Raw genomic sequence first — 26,306 nt, forward strand, 5'->3', positions numbered from 1 at the left:
GGTCGCTTCCCTACTTTGTTTAATCTTTGAAGGAACGATACGATGAAATTTGTGTATGGGTGAATTCAGTGCATCAGTGTTTCTTGACATAAGGTTGATGAACTTCGCTGTTGAACATGGTAGTGACCTTACCTTCACAATCGGGTACTTTGTACTCGGAATTCTCCCAATCTCCGTTTCGGCACACGTATGGTTGTTGGAAATCGTCATCGCGACTCACACTTCTTGGGATATCAAAATCATCTCGACAGTTGATATAACAGAACTTTACATTGGCGGTTATATCACAAACCATAGCGCCGTTATTTGGAATATCCAGCGGTTCACCGTACAGAACCTCATTGGTAAATTCATCCACTGGTAAAGCACTGCAATGGGTAACTGAGTTTAACCAACAATAAAACGAGTCACAATATTGGTTTAAGATATCATTAAGGGCTGTAACCAAAGATCTACATAATAAATATATTGATACTATAGATGCTGCGGTAGTTATTAACCCTAACACCCATAGATACCACAAAATACCACGATGAAAACCACTGCGCATGCGTGAATCCCATACGATGACGCAATCACCCTAAGTGCTAAATTCTCACGGAATCGCTGCCCGGGGCAGCGTAACCCGTGTAGCTACCGGTCCGTGATCGTGTGCTTGGCATGCGAGGGGTCTAAGGTTCGAATCCCGGGGTGCCAAGTGACTTCTTTCTTCATCTTCTCTCTTTTTTCGTTTCGTCTTTAACTTCCGATAGCAAAAACCAGGGTTGGGTGTTAGAGTTAATACTATAAATGGGTCACTATTTTGTCAAGGAAAACTGGTTCCAAGTTGGAGCAAATATTAAAACTGGTGCATTGTGTATCGCCAGGATTTGCATGATGACACTTACCCACACATTGGCTTGCACTGTTTGCACCAGTCTCAATGGTGCCCGTATTATCTGGACATGATGTGCATTCAGTTCGACCCGATTCAGTTTGGTATGAGTTGACTTCACATTCCAAGCAAGGAGTTAGACCAGTGCCAGACCAGAATCCCGGTAAACATTGCTCTGATTTCATATAAAAAATATATACAATACAATACAATAAACGGAATTTATATAGAGCCTTAGCATAAGTATGAACAAAGCGCTTTACAATGATCTTAAAAGTACAACTTACACTACATCTTAGGCTACAGTAAAATGTAAAACTTAATTAAAAATAAAAAACTTAGTTTGGAAACAAATAGGTTTTCAGATTAGATTTAAAAGTGGCCAGACTATGTGAAGTACGAAGTTTTACAGGTAATTTGTTCCAGAGAGCTGGCACAGAATTGCAGAAGGCGTTATTCCCATATGATGTGTGAGTTCTTTTACATTCAAGCAGACTGCCATCAGCATGTGATCGTAGGAACATACCATCAGAAAATGTGTGAGATTTTAGGAGATTTTGTATGTACAGTGGTGTTGTTTCATGTCTACTTTTATAAGCGAATGTGAGTAGTTTGTAGGTAATACGCTCTTTTACTGGAAGCCAGTGAAGCTCTTTCAGCAGAGGAGTGGTGTGTTCCATACGGTTTGCCTTGAAAACAAGTCTGGCAGCTCTGTTTTGTATCTTTTGTAGTTTTTGTGTTTTTTACAGTTGTACCATATAATAAAGAGTTACAATAATCAATTCGAGAAATAACAAGTGAGCGGACAGCATGGTTGCAAGTATCTTTATCAATATAACAGCGAATGCGTCCTATATTACGAAGATGATAATTTAAAGAGCGAGAGACAGCAGATATTTGAGATGACATAGACATGGTTGAATCAAAGAGAACTCCAAGGTTGCGTACAGAATCAGATGGTTTGATAATTGTTCCACATACGTTAAGAGTTGGTTCATATATATATTTCAAATTATATGCAGAGCTAGCAACAAAGAATTCGGTTTTATCTTCATTCAGTTTAAGCTTATTTACATTCATCCAATTCTTGATATGAAAAGTTTCATTATGTTAATGGTCCTTTGAAGTTCTAACCAATTGACTTTTTCGGTAAATCTTTGCGGTTGGGCCTCTACATACGTCACGCAGAGGCGCATATCGTAACTGCGCCGTTCACCGGCTGTGATCTGTGCAGAAACGGTGTTCGACGTGCGCATTATGGGATACATCGAAAAAGGTCAATTCTTCTTGACAGCTTTATAGGTCCCAAAGGAATTCCTTATATTCCTGGGTAGCATGTGACCCAGATTACCATGTTCAGTCCAGCTTTCCAGAAAGTGACATTCGCTTGTGCTATTTATTGATATTTTTGGTAAATCCCATAATTCTTTGTTTAGATCTGAGATTTCGTCACGCCAACGCGCACACCATTATTGCACACTTTACTGCTTTCAAATGCATAGTAACGATGTTCGCTCAACGATGTGCACATCGGTGTGACATCAAATGACGACATCTCAGGTCTAACCGCAAAGAATTATGGGATTAACCGGAAAGGTCAATTAGTTGTCAAGTACGTGTTGACATAATTATTTGACCAAAATACATTGAAAAGTACCCTTGTCAGCTAAAATATTGAATCACAATATGCAAGCCTCGGTCAGTTACGCTCCTGATGCATGCAAGCGATACACTTCGGCATGATTTCCCCTATGGAAAAACAATTTGTTCCCGAAACTGATCTTGGAATAAAGAAAAAACAAATACGAACCTTTACAATCCGATAGAAATTGTGACCCCTCCTGAGTGGTACTTTGTCCTACTGGGCAGGCTATACATTCCGTCGCCATCTGATCAGGCTGGTAAGAACCACGTGAGCAAGCAGTGCACGGAACGATACCAGTTGATGAAATCTCTCCAGGTAAACACACGTCTGTCATTAATAATATGTGGAAAGGTGCAATGGGAACTATTCGAAGCGAATAACAATGATGGGGTAGGTGTGTAGGTAGATGTGTAATATTCCTTAGTGTATTATGTGCCATAAGAGTATGCGCCCCTTCGCGATTTTTACACTTGACAAAGGCGTATCGTCTGGCTTATGGGTTAAATATCCACTAATCTGTAAATTAAATGTGGATTGCCGAAACGCAGGAACACCTGAATACCCGCAGGAACACCGCAGAAACACCTGATCTTCGGCAATGTGGATTGCCGAAACGCAGGAACACCTGACGAAATTATGGGATTGAATTACTCTGGTATGTGGTATTAATGTTTTTTCATGAACGATGGCAGGTTTAATATTCGTTTCTCTTGCCGAATTACAGTATCTTTATATTAACATACGAGCATCGAATCACAAAAGCAATATAACTACCATCGCAATTATCTTGTGACTGACATCCACTTTGAACAGTGCTCTGACCATCTGGACATAGAATACACTCAGTGCTTCTTGTGAGAGGTTGGTAAGAGCCTACGGAGCAATCGGTGCATGGTGCTAAGCCTGTTATAGAATACTGCCCGGGGTGACATATTGCTAATGCGTTCAAAACAAGGAAAAAGAAAAGGTAAGCTTACCTATACGAATCTAATACAGTTGTATTACTTTATCAAGTTTTAAATTAAAGAAATGTACACTATGTTTTATATATCCCAGTCATACAACTTAAATTGTTGTTGGTAAATGTCCCATCGAGCATTATTGGGCGTCTCTAGTTATGCGTCGAGGTGTATCAATTACTGAGGCAATTTATAAGGAGTTGGATAAGGTAATTATGTATTAACGAACAAGTACCCCTTCAACTCCCTTTTATTTGTGAGGAGTCGGAACTCTGGGTAATCAAACCTATAGTACAAGCTCCTTACTCTTGCAATCCGTTATATTTTGAGAGCCAGTGCGAAGAGTTGACATTCCTTCTGGGCAAAGTTTGCACTCTATTTGAGCTTTCTCGTCTTGGTATGTCCCGATTGGGCATCCTTCACATCCACCATTTACATTGTACGTTCCTAGAAAACAGGCAGCTACATACAACGTACAATAAATTAAGAACAAAAATGTACATTATAAATTAGGAAGTTATATATAACACTATTTATACGAGCAATACATATGATCACACAACCACATACCTATTTACTTACAAGAATTGTACTGGTAACTGTACTGTAATAAAATGCTAAGCAATGAGGACAAAACTCATTCTTATAGTTCGGACACTTTGCTTTGGGCGATGCAGGAGCTATTCTCATCTCACGTAATTAATTTTACTTACAATTTATGTCATATAATACTTTAACTCGCACTAGATACTACATGTCGTGGCTTTCTCATACTGGTGAATCCAAAATAACTATAGACCCTCTTTTTGCATTATATTGACTCCCATGCAGCCAAAAGTGCTCTATTTAACGGTTTCGTAGGACAGATGTTTCAGATGCACAAAAACTGGATAAGAATAACCAAGAAATGGCATTTTCACCATAGATGAAATATATTGGACTAAGTGATGATTTTGTGCATAGATATTAATTATCCATGTGTAATGTATTCTTCACACAAGATATGATGTTTCTACTCCATATATTTTGAAATAAATTGCTAGTTATGTGACATTTTTGAGTAAAAATGACAAAAATAGTTAAATAGCGTAACCGTTGCCATGGAAACGGAATAGATCGCGTTGGTTACACATTTGATTACATGGCAGGAAAGATTTTCCCGAATTTCTGAATATTTTGATGATTTGTCCATTTGAAACATATGGGGGTTGGCTCATCAACCGCTCGGCGACTCGCCTAACCATTTCGCGGGTCATGTACGGATGGTTGATAGCGATCTAGTATTTGTCTGTATGCTGAAGTCACGACAATACAAGATAAATCCGCTTTATAGAGTGCAACATGAAACATACCCAATGCGACTTTAAGAAATAAGGAAAATAAGTCAAGTTAAGGACAGTGATTTGTGCTCTTTCTGTTATGATTAGGTAACAAAATCGAGTGACAAATATTGAGATACTTACTGCAGAGTAGAGATCCAGTTGCTTCTACGTATCCAGGATCACACTCTGGAGACACTTCTTCATCCCAATAATTTATAGGGTAACCATCCTGTAGTCGGGTGTCTATCTCCATACCATCAACGTCAGGAACTAGTTGATCATTTTCCGCCATTACGTACAACTCATCCATCATATAATACAAATTATCAACCGCGTCCCACGATGCATCGACCAAATCGGAGTCTGGATCCGGGTTAAATGTCATTGTGATGTCAAAAGATACCGTAAATTCGTATGGACTATTTCTCTTCACTTGCTTGGTCTTGCCTGCCTTTTGACGCATGGTGTGATGAAGTAGAGCATCTAGGCGCTTCTGATCTTTTATGGTAGTTTTACCATACATTCTCCAATTGATGTTACTTTCGGCATTTCGTCGCCTTCTGCTTCCACAAAACACTTCAACATTTTTCACACCACAACCTCCCTCACAATATTCCGTCGAATAAATTGAATCGAGAATGAGGGCTTCAAAGTTGGCCTCTATTTCTTGTATGATGTTTTCGCCATTGCATGGGGCATCGGAATAGTAGTAAAGATCGACAGAGCCAAGCAAATGCGATGGTCTTCTAGTGCCTTTATGAAAGAAATAATTATCAATAAGACGAAATACATTTTGCAAAATAATCTTGAAGTATTTAAGTACAATTTCCACGTAAATACTTGTCGTATAAAGATCCCTTTAAAACCTACAAATGCACTAAATAGCCTATATAAAGTTACCTCATCACAATTAGTTGGCACATCATTGGCCATATCCATAAGAGAAGTTCGGCATTTTTATCGCGAAACAGAACCGGGTCATGCTACGGTTCAGAAAATGATATGAATGAGATGTTACAGTGATTTCTTACCAATTCTTTCCACTGGGCGCAATTCTTTCCACTGGGCGCAGCTACGTGGAAAGGATTCGAGCATTGTTGTAGGATAATCTCAGCCAGAAGCAAGGGTCGAGATTTAAAAATAGATTGAATTCTAAAATGTTGTGGCTGACGCAGTTGCCGTGACGTCATTAGGTCAATGATTTCTCGAATCCCGATTGGTCGCTTCCCTACTTTGTTTAATCTTTGAAGGAACGATACGATGAAATTTGTGTATGGGTGAATTCAGTGCATCAGTGTTTCTTGACATAAGGTTGATGAACTTCGCTGTTGAACATGGTAGTGACCTTACCTTCACAATCGGGTACTTTGTACTCGGAATTCTCCCAATCTCCGTTTCGGCACACGTATGGTTGTTGGAAATCGTCATCGCGACTCACACTTCTTGGGATATCAAAATCATCTCGACAGTTGATATAACAGAACTTTACATTGGCGGTTATATCACAAACCATAGCGCCGTTATTTGGAATATCCAGCGGTTCACATTGTACAACTGAAAAAGATAAATTAATGAATGCAAAGTATGCATCATCAGAAGGTTATCAGGTTACAAGTGCCTTAAAAGATACTGCTGGTAGCGTTTTCACAATCGCTACCAGCGTCCAATTGTGGCTAGCAACGTAGCGTAGCGACAAAGTTGCCTCAAGTCAACGGGTTGTTATTTGACGCTAGGGTTTGCTAGCGACTTGTGCTGGTTTCATACTTTCTGCAGCGGCAAGATGCTTCATCGTGTCGCTTGCACTTTTCAGAGGCAGCGACATGACAATGAAAGGCAATGTTGCCGCTCAGTATCGCCAAAAATCATATCATGTTCTCATACGTCAGAGCGGTACCGCTCCCGAGTTGACCTGAATTGAACTCCTATAGTGATGCTGTTGCTTGGGCCAAGCGGTGGAGTGATCGATATATCGGATTCGCCGCTGGTCACCGCTACTGCGACTGCGCAGTGAATCAAAATCGTAGCATTGGACAACCAGATGCCTCAGTCATTGGGAAGTGAAAATGCAAGCATTATTTAAGGCAGATGTAGTGTAATTTTCCAGGTTTCTTGTGAATACGTACGCCATGGCATCAAATTGCGCTTTGTTACTACTCTTTATAGATATTATTTTCAAAATACTGGAATCCGCTTCGATAGAATTTTCAGTGTTGAAATGTGACAAAGATTTTGAAGCTATACGAAATGATAAGCTTCTACAAGGGTAGAATAGAAATAGAAACACTAGAATAGAAATCAAAATAATTCCGCTGGTGGAAACTAATGGCTACCTTGACAGTTGTAGTTTGTATTATCCCAAGTTCCATCTGGTAGACAAGTAGAAGTGTTTGTTCCAGTACCATAGAATCCACTCCTGCAATGCCATTGACAAATATCACCGACCTCATCCGTGCCATCAGGTGGTTTATTACAGCCAGTATGATATGATGGGTGCGGTTCTACCAATGAGACACATGTTATCTCTGCAAATGATGTTGAAAAAATGATTATACAAATCTACAAAACTGAAATTCTTAAAACACCCTTTATGGCAATCTTTTTATTATTATGGACATTGAGTGGCATGTATTGGCAGTCTCGTAATTGAAAGAAAATCTTATAAAGGTGGTTGGTTGGATTGAGACACATGTTGTTTCCTACCTTACATAAGACACTTCACTCAAATATACTTATTCCATGTTTTGAGCTTAATTGCTCCAGCAGTTTGGATTCTAGAAGCAAAAATGTACATGGTTTCTGGATCAACCTGCCATGTTTTTGTTCATACCATCTAGACGAAACATTTAAATAGGGTAAAGGAGAATTTAAGAATTGTCATGGACATCTTGGTCACCACTATAATACAACCGATATGCCCCGGGTGATAAGCCTGCTATTATTTTGTCACGAAATCAGAAAGTAGGGTTAGTCGTAAACCCGTCAATTCTGAGAAAATATCCATAATTAATAGTAACTATTTTAAAAACATACGGGTTATTACCTTCACACACGAAGTCCTGCTTGTCCCACGTTCCATCCGCCAGACACGTTGATATATCTGAGCCAATGCCACGATATCCAGAATCACAGCTCCACTGGCAAGATGTCCCGAATGAGTATTGACCCGCTGATCCACTGCATTCAAGGACAGCTGGCGAAGTTGCTGTCAAAGTTGAGCACGTAATTGCTGGAAAGAGTATGGTGAGTGGAATTGTAAACAGTTCTTTCAACAAAATACTAAGTTCGTCACACGGGGTCGTCTCCACATCCATTGGGACTTCAGCAGTGGAATGAAAGTGTATCAGTAACGTTAGTCACGTGACTTGCGGGGTGCACTGGAGTCTTGTGACTTGATGATGGGGTTATAGACTTGGACAGATAGGACGTCTCTTGTACTGGACCTAGGGAGGCGGTGTAACAGAACTTTGAGATCCGCCTGACGCCTCAATGAAAATGTGATCCTCTTATTTCAGCTGAGAGGAACCCCTCTCGTGTTCAATGACGCGTTAACATGGTGAACAATCAGTTTCCCAAACATAATGAGAAGAACATCTAACCTGTATATCATGCATGAACTATTACATTTCTTTTAGACCGAAGTTGGGTTTTTTTCTCCAAAGGGTCATTGTGTGTATTTTGTTCGGAGAAAAGAACTTCGTTATCTTGCGAACCAACGATTCGTGTAATATTTGAACCTGTTTGGACTCAATTGTAATTGCCGCACAAACGACATTTCGGAATATTAGCAAGTGACTCTTCTTTACAAAACCTTTCGGGTTTATGAACTTATTTCATACAAAGGCGTGCTTGTACAAACCAACCCTTGGAGTAATAACGATTTGGAACAAAACACTCCAGAATATCACCCAGCCCGATGATTATTATTACTTACTTACCTTCACAAGTAAAATCTGTGTAATCCCATGTACCATCTGGTTGACAAGTTGAAACATTTGAACCACCACTGTAAAAATAACCAGTTCTGCAGTACCATTGACAAGATGCACCGACTTCATCTGTTTCAGGAGCCTTGTTACAGCTAGAATGATAGGCTGGGAAAACCTCTTGTAGAGAATCACAGCTGATCACTGTAGGATAGAATACATCGAATGTATACGTGTATTATAGCACAGCAACAAATTGCCAATAACTTCGCTGAATGGGAGTAATCTAAGTAATAATAGAGCCCAATTTTCCAATGTCCGCCCATAACGACCATTGAATGGAAACTAAAAATCAATAAAAACAGAAGTGTAACTTATCTCACGCTGACCACGTTTGAGACATGAATGTTGAGCTTCGCCAATATCCTTCTACTGCGTCAACGATGCGCGCCGGATCAAATCAAAATCATCAACTTTATTTCCAATTTCACAACAAACAAATACATTTTGAAGGAAAAGTGTTTCGGATCGATCGTTTAGAAGAGACCTTTTCGGAATATTATAGTTTTTTTCTCTTGTGATATTTTGAATTCTACAAGTTCAGTAAAGTACTCTAAAATATTTGTACATGAAAGTCACCTTCACATTGGAAATCCTCGTTGCTCCAGGAGCCATCTCCATTGCAAACGGCTTGGTACTCATCCCCAATACCACGATATCCATCAGGACACTGCAACTGGCAGGATGTTCCCGATGGAACTGCTTCCGTACCTGCAATACATCCAGTGATGGAAGCTGGTGACGATACCACCAACAGAGGACACATGACACCTATTATCACAGAGCAACGAAAGTTAAAAGAAAAATACTTTTAGCAAATGGAAGTAGTTGCAGTCGACTCGTGCTTGTGCAAAACACTGTGTTTCACAATCACAATTACGGCAAAATGCCTTTATATTCATCGATAGGTGGGGTGCGTGGATGTGGGGGTGATGAGGGTGGATGCAGTTTTTAAAGGTGAATGACCCAATTGAAAGCATCATCTATCCACTTTCTTTCCCTATCAATATTGAGATGTTTGGCGTCAGTTGAAAGACCACATCTTCTCAAGACCCTAGAAAAGTTTTGTTTCGGTAGTATGAATAAAGTGCACCATCACACATATTTTGGGCCAAAAATAGTGCTTTTTCACTCAAACCTATTTCTATTCATCTCTATGCATCCATGTAAGGTAGAAAACACCATCAGATAAAATTGGACCACCCATCTTTAATGTATATATGATTTCTTTTCAAAAAGAGCTCAATGTGTTAAAATTATTTTCACATAATTGTCAATTACCAATATCCTGACGTCCTTGCTAACATTAATTTTGCTAACATGAGTGGAAAAATAAGCATAATATTAAATTTTAATAAATTAACAAAATGTTTTATCATATGCTGGTTTTGCTTACGATTGCATACAATATCGTGTCCACTCCATGCAGCAGAACATCCATACCCCACTTGTATCTGACAAAAACGACGAGCATTGTTGTCACTTAGACGGTACCCATCATCGCAAGCAATATCACATTCACTACCAACGGGTAGTATAACAGGTGCTGTTATTGGCTGCGTCGTTGTTGCTGGAGGAACCGTCGTCGTCCCGGCCGTTGTCACACCTGGTGGCAGCGACGTTGTTGCCGGAGGGACCGTCGTCGTCCCGGCCGTCGTCACACCTGGTGGCAGCACCGGTGTTGCTGGAGGGACCGTCGTCGTACCGGCCGTCGTCACACCTGGTGGCAGCGCCGTTGTTGCTGGAGGGACCGTCGTCGTACCGGCCGTCGTCACACCTGGTGGCAGCGCCGTTGTTGCTGGAGGTACCGCCCTTGTCCCGGCCGTCGTCACACCTGGTGACAGCACCGTTGTTGCTGGAGGGACAGCCGTCGTCTCGGCCGTGGTCACACCTGGTGGCAACGGCGTTGCTGCCGGAGGGATCGTCGTCGTCTCGGCCGTCGTCACACGTGGTGGCAGCGCCGTTGTTGCTGGAGGGACCGTCGTCGTCCCTGCCGTCGTCACACCTGGTGGCAACGGCGTTGTTGCCGGAGGATCGTCGTCGTCCCAAACGTCGTCACACCTGGTGGCAGCGTCGTTGTTGCTGGAGAGACCTTTGTCGTCCCGGCCGTCGTCACACCTGCTGGAGGGACCGTCGTCGTCCCTGTCGTCGTCACACCTGGTGGCAACGGCGTTGTTGCCGGAGGGACCGTCGTTGTCCCGGCCGTCGTCACACCTGGTGGCAGCGACGTTGTTTCCGGAGGGACCGTCGTCGTCCAGATTCCAGAAAAATGCAGCACTAATATTTTGGGATTAACAAATATTATCCTGTGACTGGTGTTTTGTTTACAGTATCAAAACATGCGCGACGTATGGCAACTCTACCGAATGTCAAAATGCCTTTTGGTCTTGTCAATGACCCATGCTTTGTTTTAAAAAGGCAGAGGTAAAAAAAGCTTCATCCATATCAACACACAGTCTGGATGTCAGTTAGAGTTAACTCTAACCATAACCATCCGTTTTTAGAACAAACTTTATTTTTTAAGGTACACCGAGAAGACCAAGAGTGTTCTCACTTGTAATGAAAGACATTTTGACGAGTTGATAACCAGTTGTGTTTGATACCAATATCAGGGATCGTATCTAGTGTCCCTGCCAATACCATCTTTTCAACAAAATATTAACAAAAAGGATCGATTAGATGACAAACAGTGGAAGGAATAACAATAGAAATAATATTTTTTCATTAAGATCAAAGACTTCGTTAAATTTGCTATTTATGTTTTGGGCTGGTATGTCAAAATGTTGTCCCGTTGTCTTGTAACAAAAGCGATGATACTTGATAGTGATCGTAGCCCGATATTCGTACAACGTAGTACGTATTGGACTGTAGGTCGCTCTGGACATGCTGGATGCATCGGAGCGTGCCATATGCAGAATCTGGGGCGAAAAACATGTTTTTTCTCTGATCGACTTGGAACTCTCGGAGAATTTTACTGGGGTACATACTAGTATTGTGCTGAAATATCAGTAAGATCGAAGCACGTTTCACCCAGGCAGTAGATTTTCAAAAAAACCCTACTTATTTGCTATTTCTTACTGTATAACTCTATATAGAGAAATCAGTAGGAACAATATGGGGGAAGTAGGCATTCAGATGACATCATAGCAAATATTAAACACTTTGGGTAGTTTGTTTGGACCCTCTTGAACATCACCAAATAGCAAGCAGTCTCCAATTCGTTACCATTACTTTTGCTAAAGACATGTATGTAGGTAAATATTGGTGATATTTGAGTTGCTAAATTTAGGGGGTAGGGGTGGCATTATGAAGCATTTCCCCAGTTCTGCTCAATCAAATTTTACAATTTTGGTCTTGTAGCATAGATATGAGCTGCAACATTACTAAAACTAAATGATATATGATTTTCGGGTAGCCATGTTTTGTCACATGACCTTTTAACCCCTGGTCAAGTCAGAGCTGCTCTAAAATCATACCTCATGTATTGTTTGTACTTTTGCAGTTCATATCTATGTAACAAGACTATAATTGTGAAAGTAGAACTGGAGAAATGCTCCATAATGCTACCCCTACCCCTTAATTTAGCAACTTATATATCATCAATATTTGAATACATACATGTCTTTAGAAAAAATAATGGTAACGAATTGGAGACTGGTTGCTATTTGGATATGTTCTAGAGGGTCCAAACGAACTCCCCGAAGTGTTTAATATTGGCTATGATGTCATCTGAATGTCTACTTTTCCCAGGTTATCCCTAATGATTTCTCTATAGAGTTACACAGTAAGAAATAGCAAATAAGTAGAGATTTTGTGAAAATCTACTGCCTGGGCAAAACATGCTCCGATCTTACTGATATTTCAGCACAATAGTATTACTAGTATGTAGTCTCCGAGAAAAAAAGTGTTTTTCGCCCCACCCTAATGCAGATATGCAGAAGCCTTGTGTTTTAACTGGACTTACCGAAGAACTAATATGGTGAGATAGTAGTTTCGAATTTGATTGACTACTTTTGGAATTTGAGAATAAAAGTGTTAGGATGTATATGATATATGCGGTGATAAAGATATGTTCAAATGGTACAAAATTATACTTACAACTGCGGGACTCCATTCTACAACAGTGGATGTTAAGAGTGCATCTGCTCTCTTCGTGATTGAACTAGGACATGTAATAGTCGGTGCTTGTATATCTGAAATACAAGTTATTAAACAATAAATCGCCGATAATGGAATGTTATTGCTTAGAGGTTAATAACTGCGCATCGGTTATTTGGAGGGCATTGTGAAAAATCGAAACATTTTGCCTTTGGAACCGAGGAATAACCCGAGGGGCGTAGCCCCGAGGGATATTCCGAGGTCCAAAGCAAAATGTTTAGATTTTTCACAATGCCCGACATATTACCGATGCAAAGTTATTAACCTCATTCATAACCGTCACTTTAATCTCTTCACCTTACAAAATAACACAAAATTTTGCTCAAAAGTTTATAAAAATAGATGATTTTTACATCTTCCCTTTCCAAAAATCGAACAGGCTAAAACATGACGACCAATAACAAACGTGCGTATCAAAATCTGTGCAAATATGGTAGCGCGCAATCCAAATACGGTAGCCAGCGCGCGCACAGTTTATTCGACGCACAACAACACGCAAACGCCGGTCAATTGTGTGCGACATTGGAACAATTACGCATTTTGCGGTCAATTGTGAGATATTAATGACCTCGATTTGCGTTCGCGTTTTCACAAATAACTAAATGTAATTGGATCGCAAACATTGCGTATATTCATGAGGTTATGAATTGTTTGTAATTAATTGCTTGTTTTTGCCGGGTGTTTTGTTTTTGTCTGATTATACAAACAAAAATCACAGACTTATAATAGCGCAATTCGACTGCTCAGTACCAGGGGTGGGTAAGTGTATTAAATAGCTGCCCTGTGAACATTTGGCAATATACACAGTGTATTGTACTCATCGACACAGAGTAGCTACACAGGGCAGCTATTGCACTTACCTACTTCTGGCACTAAGCTATCGAATTATAAGATAATTGCGCTTTACAAAAAAGCGACAAATTTGAAGTTTAATCATACCGCAACATGGCGGATTAATGTCACCAGGTCCCCAATGTCCAGAATTACATGTAAAACAATGGTTCCTCCCTGAACATATGCCAAAACCACTGGAACAAGAGTAAGTACATCGACTTCCGTGCCTGTTACCATTAGAGCAGCTAACATGGCCGTGATGAGGATGATATACACCAGAACAATCTGCAGATAAAGCAATAGATAGACCTAATTACAGAATTATTATGATTATTGAGTGTATTGACTAAGCTTCATTATGATAAGGATAATGCCTAAAACATTGTTTGATTGGCGTAACAGGACTTATTCTACAAATAGGCCAGACCCAAGACTTTTTCTTATTTTTTTGCAAAAAATACCAAAAATTTTTTTTAAAAAAATTTTAAAAAAAAGAAAAGAAAAAAGGTACAAAGCCTTTATCATACGTATATAATGTTTATAGCTTAAAATGTGTGTAAAAATGCCGACCGACCTACCCCTTTTACTTTATAATGTTACGCCAATCAAACATTTTTTTAGGCCTAATTCACTGAGCAAAGTGTATTCGTCAAGATAATCGCACGAGACGACCGTGGTGTTATTACATTTAGCTTGAGAGCCGCAGAATAGCATCAGAATCGCACAATCATTTGTCTCCGTCTCCTAAAATCGCAAACCAAACATTTCAAAAGTCTCTTAAAACAGTGGAACAGTGCCTAATTTGTATAAATCCAACATGGTCGCTAGGATGAATATTTATTCCTCCAACGTACTAATAGTTCTTGCGTTATAGACAAAAGATCAATGTTTGACTTTATGACGATTTTGCCTATATAACTAAAGAACTATACTTCAAAGACAGGACAATCTATACTTTGGTGAATCCTGATAAGAAGAAGGTTTGCGAAATGCTGTTCCAAATTTACTTCGACTTCGACGTCAACGTCCCGGTTCGTTGTACATTAATAATAAGCCCAATCACCATTGTAACATTGAGCAGTTTTGGGACACTTTGACCTCTGACATATCTGGGAAATTGCTGTTATTATTATTAATTTATTTATTATTGTCATAATGTTACCATTAACAATATCTAAATAGTTAATTTATTTTATAATAATGTTTTTGGGGGTTTGTATTTATTCTTGTAAAACATTTTAGATTATATTTTGTACGCACAAAAACCAATTTTTCGGAATCATTCCCAATAGGTCAGAGGGCAAAGTGTCCCAAAACTGCAAAAACTGTCCCACAATGCATTGCAAATTTCCAATGCCAATTTGGCTTATTGTACTGTAGAGGGTTTCACAATAGAGTAATTTTGGAAAAGATAAATGCATTTCGCAAACTCTCAACTATAATCGGTTAACCATGTTAACTTTTTACTTAGCCTGTATAAGCTTTGAAAATCCAAGGTCCGGTTGAGTTTGAATATGTCATAATAGGCGAGGTGAGGGGCTGGTTCTTTACTCTTTCATGTCACTTCACTCTTGCTCATTTTATTTGTTCTTCTTTTTGCATACCAGTTTGCTAGGATAGGTAAGCCAACATTGGCTTGGTTAGTTGCAAGTTCCATCCATGATTTGTCTAGAATACTATTATAATAGGCTTTCATTCTACTTGCTAGAGCTAGAGGTGTCTGATCCTAGGGTAAATCATGACTCAATTACTGAATTAGCGATTTCATTCTGAGGTGATTTTTGAGGTGATGGCGCATCCCCACACAGAAACACCTTACTACTCTTTGAGTTGTCATGTAAAAGCTAGTGTGATGCACACTGGTGTTATGACTATCTCTCCTCTCTATTTATATATTTATTTTTCTATTAAAGGAGTATTTTGTGATCCTAGAATTCCAGTTGATTCCGATTTTGCGTTTTCGAGTTATGCATGATTATGTGCATTACACTGCCCCATAGCCACTGTGTTGTAATTTCGTTCTGGTACACCAGAACGAAATAAAAGAGAATGAAAAACAAACTGGAGCGAGAAATATCTGATTAGCAGGCAGGATTTCGTGAAGGAAGTGGGATGGGACTTGGGACCAAATTGTCAACATCAGAAATGTTATTGAGAATTACAGAGAGAATAGACTTCATCTCTACATGTGCTTCATAGATTACAGTAAAGCTTTTGACTGCGTTAGCCATCCTCAGATGTGGGAAACTATGACGAAGATGGGTTTCCCAATCCATCTTGTAGACCTGATCAGCCGCTCATATGAAGACCAAGAATCTGAAGTCAGAACAAGTAGTGGGGACACAGATTGGTTGAAGAGGCAGGCTTACGGCAGGGCTGCGTACTATCATCAAACCTCTTTAACATCTACTCTAAAGACACCATAAGAACAGCTTTGGAGGGGTTTGAAGGTGGAGTGAAGGATCAACCTGAGGTACGCTTGTGATACCACTCTTATTTATAGCAGCAGAGTAGAGCTGATTGATCATGTTGATCTTTTGAAGCGTTTCAAAGAGGCCAGTGAAGAAAGAAAAAAGTCTTCTCCTGAAAACCAAGACGATCGACAACAAAATAATGGTTGTAGACAGAGAGCAAATAGTGTTGACTTTGTGATAGTTGGACCGCAGGTTGAGGAAGTGAAGTAATTTGAATACCTGGGTTCAATGATGAACAACATCGGTGACAGTACAACTGAAATTAAGAGAAGACTGGCTATTACAAGGACAGCTGTGCAAGGCATGTCAAGCATATGCAAAAGCCGAGGCCTATCAATTGACCTCAAGGTACGCCTATTACATGCAACTGGGTATTCCATTGCTGCTTACGGATGCGAGTCTTAGGCTATGCCAAAGAATGACAGGAAAAGAGTTGAGTACTTTGGTCATATTGTCACGAAACATTGTGGAAAAACAAATTGAACAAGGGGCTATGGAAGGCCGACGAGGAAGGGGACGTCCACCAAAATCTTGAACCAATGACGTGAATCTGGTTTTTAGCCAAGGAATGCATGGTGCAACGCACTTGGCATCAGATTGAGCGAGATGGCGTACTCTTGTGAAGACCACAGCAGTGCTTCAGAGCGCCACCTGGCACACTGAGAGAATAGGCGAGCTGGCAGAAAAAGCCGTCGTCAGATGAAAACACGGGGTCTTTCTATCTTTTTGGTTTCGGTTCCTCTATTGTTCAGAAACGAAAATGCAAGGGATTATGTGAGTTGATCTGTAATTTGAATTCATTGTTAGTTTGAAGTACCAATCAGCTTAATATTTCAATAGAGGTGGATGCCTGCTGTCAATCAAGGCTGGATAAGACAAGATGTGTTATGTCCTCGCATATAGGCCAACTCATCATAAGATTACAAATTCCACTTGTAACACCAAAGAATGAAATTAATCAGTTACGCTTCAACGCAATTATCAAGTTTTAATGTGTATTTTGGGACGAAAATAATTCCCCGTTTCATCTCTACATAATCATATCGCGGGTTGAGAGCCAGACTGAAAGCCTCAACTGAAAATCACCTGCTCCCACAAAATGAGTGTAAAGTCGCCAGAGCACTATAGAAGATACAGTCCATTAATTATGACAAAATTCAATAGACAACAAAAGACATAGTGGAGGGAATATTGATTTTTGAAGACAAAAGCAAGGAGCCAACGTTATGCTCATTTTGTGCGAGCTGGTCATAATGAATTACGGCTTTCTGGTTCTGAACCCTCGATATGACCAATGTGTGTGTGATTGCACGAACAAGTATACCTACATGCCTAAAACTACCCAATACTTCTTGGCAACACCCCGGGCAACACTGATTAGTGTATATTTTGATGCTAGACTATTTCACGAGCCACTCCCGCCTAGGCAGATGGGCATATACACCAAACGCATGTCAATTGAAGCCGTACAACTTATCGCGAATTTAAGACCGTAAAATTTAGACACTTCTTTTGTCTAGATTAGCACAAACCCTCTCATCTCAAGGTTTCATGTTAGAAATTAACATAACTCAACAAATCGAAAACAGAAATTCTCTTCGTTCAACTTTTTTTAGTGAGCAACAAAAGACTATATGTGACGTGTCATGTTAAAAGGAGACACTTTTGGGCAGGATCGTAAATGGAGAAATAGCAATAAATCTGCCCGGGGTGATTTTTTCACAAATTATTTGCGTTTGTTGCGAATTTATGATGTAATGTTAAAAATATTGTCTAATAGTTTCAGACCATAATATAACTCGCATCTTGTATTTTTTGAGACATTTTTCAAGGTAATTCCTACTCTCAACATTGTCAATAATATTTTAAAAGGCCGATATCTCAATTTCCAATTTTATAATACCATAACTTACAAACTCTATATCTTCGCTTAGAAATGTCCGAATACATTGGAGAAAACTGCATTGTGGAGCAAAATATCTCTATATTTAAGATATGTAAAAACCTCAAAATTGATAACCTGCCCAAAAGTGTCTTCTTTTGACATATTATAAATAAAAGGATTGTTCACACGTACCATGCTAACACTTCAAAATAACAATGAGATCTGAAACCGAATACTGAAACAGGAACCGAAACCAAAAAGATATAAAGACCCATAGCCTACTTACGATTTTTTATTAGAGGAGAGGGAACCCCAACGGTACATAAATAAGGATATAATCTTTGTTTTGTCCTAGTAGATTGCACAGTATGGTAAGCGGATCAATTAGCAAGACATGTCCAAAATGAGATCATTCACATTGATATCGACATTAAAATAATAATGATGATCCGCTGATTTTTGAGCTATTCGTATGATTACCATGTACTTACCAGGTGGCGGGGCAGGTGGATCCGAACTGCATGAATCTAAAGGATAAACAAAAGAAGAACGAAAAAAATACAGTGAACTTTTCATTCAGGTGATACAACATTTTCAAAAAATGTTAGCCGATCCAAAATCCAAGATGGCCGCCATTTTAAAGATAGCCGCCCCTAAATTACAAATATCAATACAACAAAGGATTAAAAGATCACACAAGCACCAAAATTTGCATTAGCCACTTGAAATTCTAAGATGACTGCCATTTTTAGCATGCCACCAATAAATGATAAATATTAATAGCCACCATATTATAATTATCAAGCGTCTAATGTTAGTATCCTTATAAGGGATTCAAAAGAAGGCTAACTTCAAATTTTGGTGCATGTATGATCTTTTATCCTTTGTAACATTGATATCATTGTAATTTAGGGGCGGCCATCCTAAAACTCGCGGCCATCTTGAATTTTGAATTGGACCAAGTTGGACCAATTGGACCAACGTGTCTGGTCATTTGATCCCTTGTAGCCTAATGACATTAATATTTTTTGTGATTTAGTGTCGGCCATAATGGCGTCCATCTTTGATTTTAAATGTTACCAAAATAAGTAGAAACATTCCATAATGGTAGAATGAATGAATGAATGATCGATCGATCGATCGATAAATCAATCAACCAATCAATCAATCAATCAATAAGATATTAATGAGTTGTATTTAATGTGCACATACCACTGTAGTTAATGTAGAACACTACCAATAGAATAACGGCTCCGTACGTCTTCGATTTGACGACGAACATTTTCGTATGTTGAGAGTACCTGTAAAAACAATCAAGTTACATTATTATTTTATTGCATTGGCTAACAGGGCTCGAATTAAGCACTAGGCCTTATCTTTGGTAAGGCAATATGCGTCGGGCAAGTTATAACACAGTCATTACTTGCCCGTATGTCAAGTTGTAAATTGAGCCTCTTCATTAACTAGCAAAATCAACCGTAACAAAAAAGTGAAATTTTTGTGCAGAAATACACATTGATTATAAAGCAGCAATAATGTTATAATTCAATCCGGTCTAGTTGAAATGTTATTGTCAAATTGTTTGACCTTTTTATCTACGGTAATCATTTGACTGGTGTATTACTCACTTTAACCCTAAGCCGCAAGGGCTTTTTGGCGACGGGAAGGGAAAGAAAGATAGGAATAAAGAGAGAAAACAAAGAAAGAAGTTTTTTGCTCTGGGTGGGATTCGAACCTGAGACCACTCGCGTGCCAAGCACTGAATCGGCGAAACTTTGCCACGGGTCTTGGGCTTCGCTGGCCAGCAAAACCGTGCCTATACATCACTTAACGTGATTGCGTCATCACACCACGTGGGATGCACGCAAGAACAGCGAATATATCAAGTAGTATGTTGTAGTATTCAGGCGTGTAAGGGTTAAGTGAGCCCTGGCCCACGATATCGAGGAGGGCGTGTAATTTTTGTTTCTAATATTTGTGAAGTAAGCGTTAAGTTTATGTAAACCATGTATGCAGCTCTTTTGTTAAATGAAAAATAAATAACATTTAATGAATTAAAAAACACTAGTATTTGTAGGTGAAATATCAGGAAGCTCAAGAATGTATACATTTTAAAATGTATACATAAAAAGAAGAAAATGTGTAAATTTACTCCATGTTGATTCACTACAGTCTGTTTCACCCTAAGGCTCCTCAGGTAAATGAGAGAGCAATATTACAGAAAAACACATTAAGGGATCTAGAATGAGCGTTTATGACGTTTCGACAGTATTTTTTGTGGGATATGAGAGCACCTCAGACGTATCGAATTGCATTCTGAATACGAAGCATGTCTTTCCGATATCAAATAATTTTCATTTTTTGAAATTCACGATATAATGCAAATTTTATGACAAATTATTAAAATTTGATATTTTTCAAATTTTTGATATAGAACAGTCCTCGAAATAAATTTTATAAATCTAATGATATATTCTTAAAGTGTATGTAGCTGGGAGGAAAAGCCGACGATCAATTGAAAATTTTGACCTTTTATATTGAAGATATGGATTTGTTTCCCCAAAAGACCTATTTTTTTTGGTGTTTTGGGGAAAAAAATCCATATCTTTAATACGAAAGGTCAAAATTTTCAATTGATCGTCGGCTGTTCATCCCACCTACATACACTTTAAGTATAAATCATCAGATTTATAAAGTTTACTTCAAGTACTGTTAGATATCAAAAATATCAATTTTAATGATTTGCCATAAAATGTGTATTACATTGCGAATTTCAAAAAATCAAAATTATTTGATAACAGAAGGACATTTTTCGTATTCAGAAGCCAATTCGATATGTCTGATGCTCTAATGTCCCACAATAAATACTGTCCAAACGTTCATACCCCTTCCTTAAGCACCAAAAAGGTGGAGGGTGCACTTAAAACCACATAAAAAAGGAATTATATCAAAGTTGGTATAAAATGGTCTATTCTAAAACATTCTAACTCATATTCAAATGCTTCCAAACGCTGTCAACTCTGCTTACGGGAAAAATATTTCATTATTACAGCCGATAAATCCACCACGTTGAACAGCAGATCTGAACTAATTAGTAAATGCCGTCATGCTAATAAGTATCTTCTTAATGCCTTTTGAACTTTATTTGGCTCAAGTATTTTAATTGATATGACTTTTATGATCAATCAATTTTATTATCTGTTATAATACTTTTGACTTTAGAACAGTGGTAAAGCTCTGGACCGGTAATCCAGCGACCGGGGTTCAATCCCCGCTGAGTCCTGATTTTTTCTCTCTCAATATTTTCATATGCCAGTTTGCTCGAGCCCCAATCACGCCATTTAAATTATAATTTCTCGAGCTTGCATCATTTATTTCCGATCCTCGCATATATTAATTTGTGTTTCGCATTGTCTTACGCCCTGCTAGGGTGAAGCATATAGGCCGCCTCCTTCTTCATTATTTAATATATAATTGGCCGCTGAGACACAATGAGAGAGTTATCATGGGGACTTAAGTTGAGATTGCCCGAGTGCCGACTGTGAACTCAGGTAGAACAGTGGTAAAGCTCTGGACCGGTAATCCAGCGACCGGGGTTCAATCCCCGCTGAGTCCTGATTTTTTCTCTCTCAATATTTTCATATGCCAGTTTGCTCGAGCCCCAATCACGCCATTTAAATTATAATTTCTCGAGCTTGCATCATTTATTTCCGATCCTCGCATATATTAATTTGTGTTTCGCATTGTCTTACGCCCTGCTAGGGTGAAGCATATAGGCCGCCTCCTTCTTCATTAATTAATATATAATTGGCCGCTGAGACACAATGAGAGAGTTATCATGGGGACTTAAGTTGAGATTGCCCGAGTGCCGACTGTGAACTCAGGTAGAACAGTGGTACGGCGTAAAGCTCTGGACCGGTAATCCAGCGACCGGGGTTCAATCCCCGCTGAGTCCTGATTTTTTCTCTCAATATTTTCATATGCCAGTTTGCTCGAGCCCCAATCACGCCATTTAAATTATAATTTCTCGAGCTTGCATCATTTATTTCCGATCCTCGCATATATTAATTTGTGTTTCGCATTGTCTTACGCCCTGCTAGGGTGAAGCATATAGGCCGTCTCCTTCTTCATTATTTAATATATAATTGGCTGCTGAGACACAATGAGAGAGTTATCATGGGGACTTAAGTTATCTGATGCCGACTGTGAACTCAGGTAGAACAGTGGAAAAGCTCTGGACCGGTAATCCAGCGACCGGGGTTCAATCCCCGCTGAGTCCTGATTTTTTCTCTCTCAATATTTTCATATGCCAGTTTGCTCGAGCCCCAATCACGCCATTTAAATTATAATTTCTCGAGCTTGCATCATTTATTTCCGATCCTCGCATATATTAATTTGTGTTTCGCATTGTCTTACGCCCTGCTAGGGTGAAGCATATAGGCCGCCTCCTTCTTCATTAATTAATATATAATTGGCCGCTGAGACACAATGAGAGAGTTATCATGGGGACTTAAGTTGAGATTGCCTGAGTGCCGACTGTGAACTCAGGTAGAACAGTGGTAAAGCTCTGGACCGGTAATCCAGCGACCGGGGTTCAATCCCCGCTGAGTCCTGATTTTTTCTCTCAATATTTTCATATGCCAGTTTGCTCGAGCCCCAATCACGCCATTTAAATTATAATTTCTCGAGCTTGCATCATTTATTTCCGATCCTCGCATATATTAATTTGTGTTTCGCATTGTCTTACGCCCTGCTAGGGTGAAGCATATAGGCCGTCTCCTTCTTCATTATTTAATATATAATTGGCTGCTGAGACACAATGAGAGAGTTATCATGGGGACTTAAGTTGAGATTGCCCGAGTGCCGACTGTGAACTCAGGTAGAACAGTGGAAAAGCTCTGGACCTGTAATCCAGCGACCGGGGTTCAATCCCCGCTGAGTCCTGATTTTTTCTCTCTCAATATTTTCATATGCCAGTTTGCTCGAGCCCCAATCACGCCATTTACTTTTGACTTTGTTCATTTTGATCTGAAGTGTATTTATCAATAAACTTGTTAGACACTATAACTGGATTGTGATTTCCATGCCTAACTGATCATGCACTTGTTATGTAATATTGTGTTATAATTCCTTTGTTATGTGGTTTTAAGTGCATCCATCCACCTTTTTTGGTGCTTAATGTGTTTTTTTGTAATATTGCTCTCTCATTCACCTGGATGAAGGGAACACTTGAGGTTTCGACAAAAACCAATCAAAGAGACCCATTTTTCAGCTAGAAGCTCCACAGCTCTTCGATGCTATGCACTCAACCGTGTAGTGTAATCGAAGACTTTTCCATATGTATCTGTGATATTTGAATTCTTCTACACCATAGACGTAGATCCCGGGGAATGGTGGGGGGATAAATCACCATGGTTCAGGTGTGGTGCGGTAACCGCACTAGTTTAGCCTAACTCGGATAGCAACGTTTGCACATTATTTTTTGTGGGACCTCAGATCTGAGTACATCAGATATATCAAATTGCACTCTGAATACGAGGAATGTCCTTCTGATATCAAATAATTAGATTTTTTTTAAATTCGCGATATAATATGAATTTTATGGCAAATTATTAGAATTTGATGCCGACCATCAATTGAAAATTTTGACTTTTCATATTTAAGATATTTTTTCTCAAAACGACCTATTTTTTTGGGTGTTTTTGGGAAAAATCTATATCTTCAATACGGTAGGTCACAATTTTCAAATGATGGACGGCTTGTCATCATCGCTATACAATTTACTTCAAGGACCGTTAAATATCAAAAATATAAATTTTTAATCATTTGCCATAAAATGCGTCTTATATCGCAAAAATAACTAGATAGTTAAAATGCAATTAGATATGTCTGATGTGCTCTCAGGTCCCACAAAAAATACTTGAAAACGTCGCTATCCCAGCCCTTAAATGGAAAAAGTGCCTGTCGGTACGCAGCGAAAGTGTAAAGCATCCGCTTGAGAAGTGTTTCGATATATTGTTCGATTTGATTTATTTCGCATTTTTTATGACATAATTCCTGAAAATGTTCATTAGACCACAAAAAAATCTTTGTTAGCAACAATAGGTAAACTAGCAATAAGCGTTGGGATTTCTGTGGGACTTTCCCCATGTACAAGTTCAATAACAATGGCGAGTTGACCTTAAGTATAAGTGTAAGTGAAAAACTGTTGTGCTGGCAGTTTAGTTACTTTTGATGTGTTTTTTTTTCAAAGAATGTTTTGGATCTTATAACTTTTCTGAATTGTTTAAGCAGAATATTCGGGTTTTTTTTAACAGAACTTTCATGTTTTTTTCTGCTTTCACGCAGAATTGTCTGCTTTCAAACGGGGAAATAACAGGTTTGTTTTTCATATCATTGGCAACTAAGCTGTCAACAATATTGCATTTTCTGACCATTTTAGTATTACCTTTAACAATGTTTAACTGAGACTAGTTTAATAGTCTCAGTCTTTAAACATGTTAATGGACTTTTTGATCATTCTGCAGTGTCACGGCAAATAGCCATTTTTGGGATGTACATAAAGAAATTCCTGTAAAATATCCGTGAAATGTCAATTAAAAACGACAACTTGCTGTTATATAAATTAAAAACAACATAAACAGTAAAAACAAACTTTTCCAACAATGTGACCAGTTGTAATAAAACCGTGTGCAAATAAAATTGCGATTTAACAATCGACAGCCATGCTTTTACATCAAATTTATCCGTATAAAAATAATATTATATGATAAATAAATTGACATTTACTTACCTAATGCTGAAATCGTCAGTATCATAAACTTTATGTAAAGACCAGCCGTATCGCAGAAGTTAGAGAAGGCTTATTGCAGAAGTTAAGTACTGCGTCTCATTGGATCTCATGTGGTTGAAATGGTACTCTACAACTCAAAGATATAGATTGAAGACAGAAAGAAAGACCTCCTTACTTATCGTGATGGAGTTGCTGCAAACTGTGTGAGTCTACCAGATGCGCTGCTAATATGTCGAAACTTGGAAATGATACAACTTTTGCCACAGTAGAGTGGGTCTTTTTAACCAAAAATGCGATTGCGCTAATATCGAGAGTCACACCACCTTATTATAATGCGGATTAGGCATGAATTCAATAATTATTCCGAGATTGTGAAATTGGTTTCGGTGCCTTTTGTCATGGAGATAAACCACAAATTATAGTATTCCCAAACAAATTGTTTTTTTCCGGGGACTTAAGACTACCATGACGTCAGAGATTCAACAAAACAACTGGTGATTTGTTTATTTTTAGAAATTTTATGATCCTGCAATTTAACAAGATTTTATTCAAGAACAATCTTGTCTGAACAGATTTATGTTCATAAGTTTTGAATTTGATATTGAATCGCTCATATTGTATATAACTTCCCCGTGTTTGTTTGTATAATTATGTAGGTGGGGACGCACAGTGTCGACGCCCTATGCGATAAATATAAATTTAATACTCCGTTGGTGAGCGACGGGCGAGTGGTAGTGAGCGACAGGCGAGTGGTATTTCACTGAACGCAAGAAAAGGAGTTATATCTGATTGGCTAGCAATCGATCGCTTAGGTCGCTCAGTAGTCAACTACAAACTCAAAATGGAGCAACGTATTCAATTCGATTGAAATCGATTATTCTATTATTGACGTAGATAAAGAGAGTGATAGTGTGTCAATAATGTACATTGTATTGCACCTGGTTTTACAAGCATTCCTTTATATAATTTTTTCTCAAAGAGTTGAATATTATCACAATTTTTACAGCGGATTTCAAATGTTTTACATCAAAATTGCAGTTAAACATATCCACAGCAAAATACCGGTCCTCACTAATTAGTTAATTTAATTTCCAGGTAGTTAATTTAAACGAAACCTGTGATTTACGTGACAACAAATAAAATTTTCTTGCAATAGAAATATCATATGGGATACTGATATGGCAGGCCGCAACCGCCACAACGTGGAGCTGCTACGCGTAGCTGACTTTTTGCTCCGTGGAGCCAAATTGACCAATCATGTTAGAGTTTTTCATTACTCGGAGGTAAAACTGACCAATCAAGTACGACTTACTCATTACGTGAAGCGAATTTATTCATTAAGAATTTGCCAGACGAGCTTCACGTAGTTGCAAGATATC

At 38.8% G+C, this 26,306-nt stretch overlaps 1 protein-coding gene across 1 annotated transcript; it reads right to left on the reverse strand.

Annotated features, from left to right (window-relative positions):
• Positions 1-73: 73 nt before the first annotated feature.
• LOC140149647 (sushi, von Willebrand factor type A, EGF and pentraxin domain-containing protein 1-like) lies at positions 74-25,305 on the reverse strand. Its single transcript, XM_072171727.1, has 17 exons — positions 24,928-25,305; positions 19,347-19,435; positions 18,626-18,661; positions 13,881-14,060; positions 12,868-12,976; positions 10,180-11,060; positions 9,363-9,554; positions 8,736-8,927; positions 7,841-8,026; positions 7,131-7,322; positions 6,151-6,354; positions 4,942-5,553; positions 3,785-3,940; positions 3,294-3,455; positions 2,685-2,846; positions 888-1,049; positions 74-381 (listed from the first exon to the last, which is right to left on the reverse strand). Exons 2-17 carry the CDS (start codon positions 19,414-19,416, stop codon positions 74-76), a joined length of 3,804 nt encoding a protein of 1,267 aa, XP_072027828.1. The 5' UTR covers positions 19,417-19,435; positions 24,928-25,305.
• Positions 25,306-26,306: the final 1,001 nt, after the last annotated feature.

The sequence above is a fragment of the Amphiura filiformis genome, chromosome 4 (assembly GCF_039555335.1).
Source record: "Amphiura filiformis chromosome 4, Afil_fr2py, whole genome shotgun sequence".
Lineage (NCBI taxonomy): Eukaryota > Metazoa > Echinodermata > Ophiuroidea > Amphilepidida > Amphiuridae > Amphiura > Amphiura filiformis.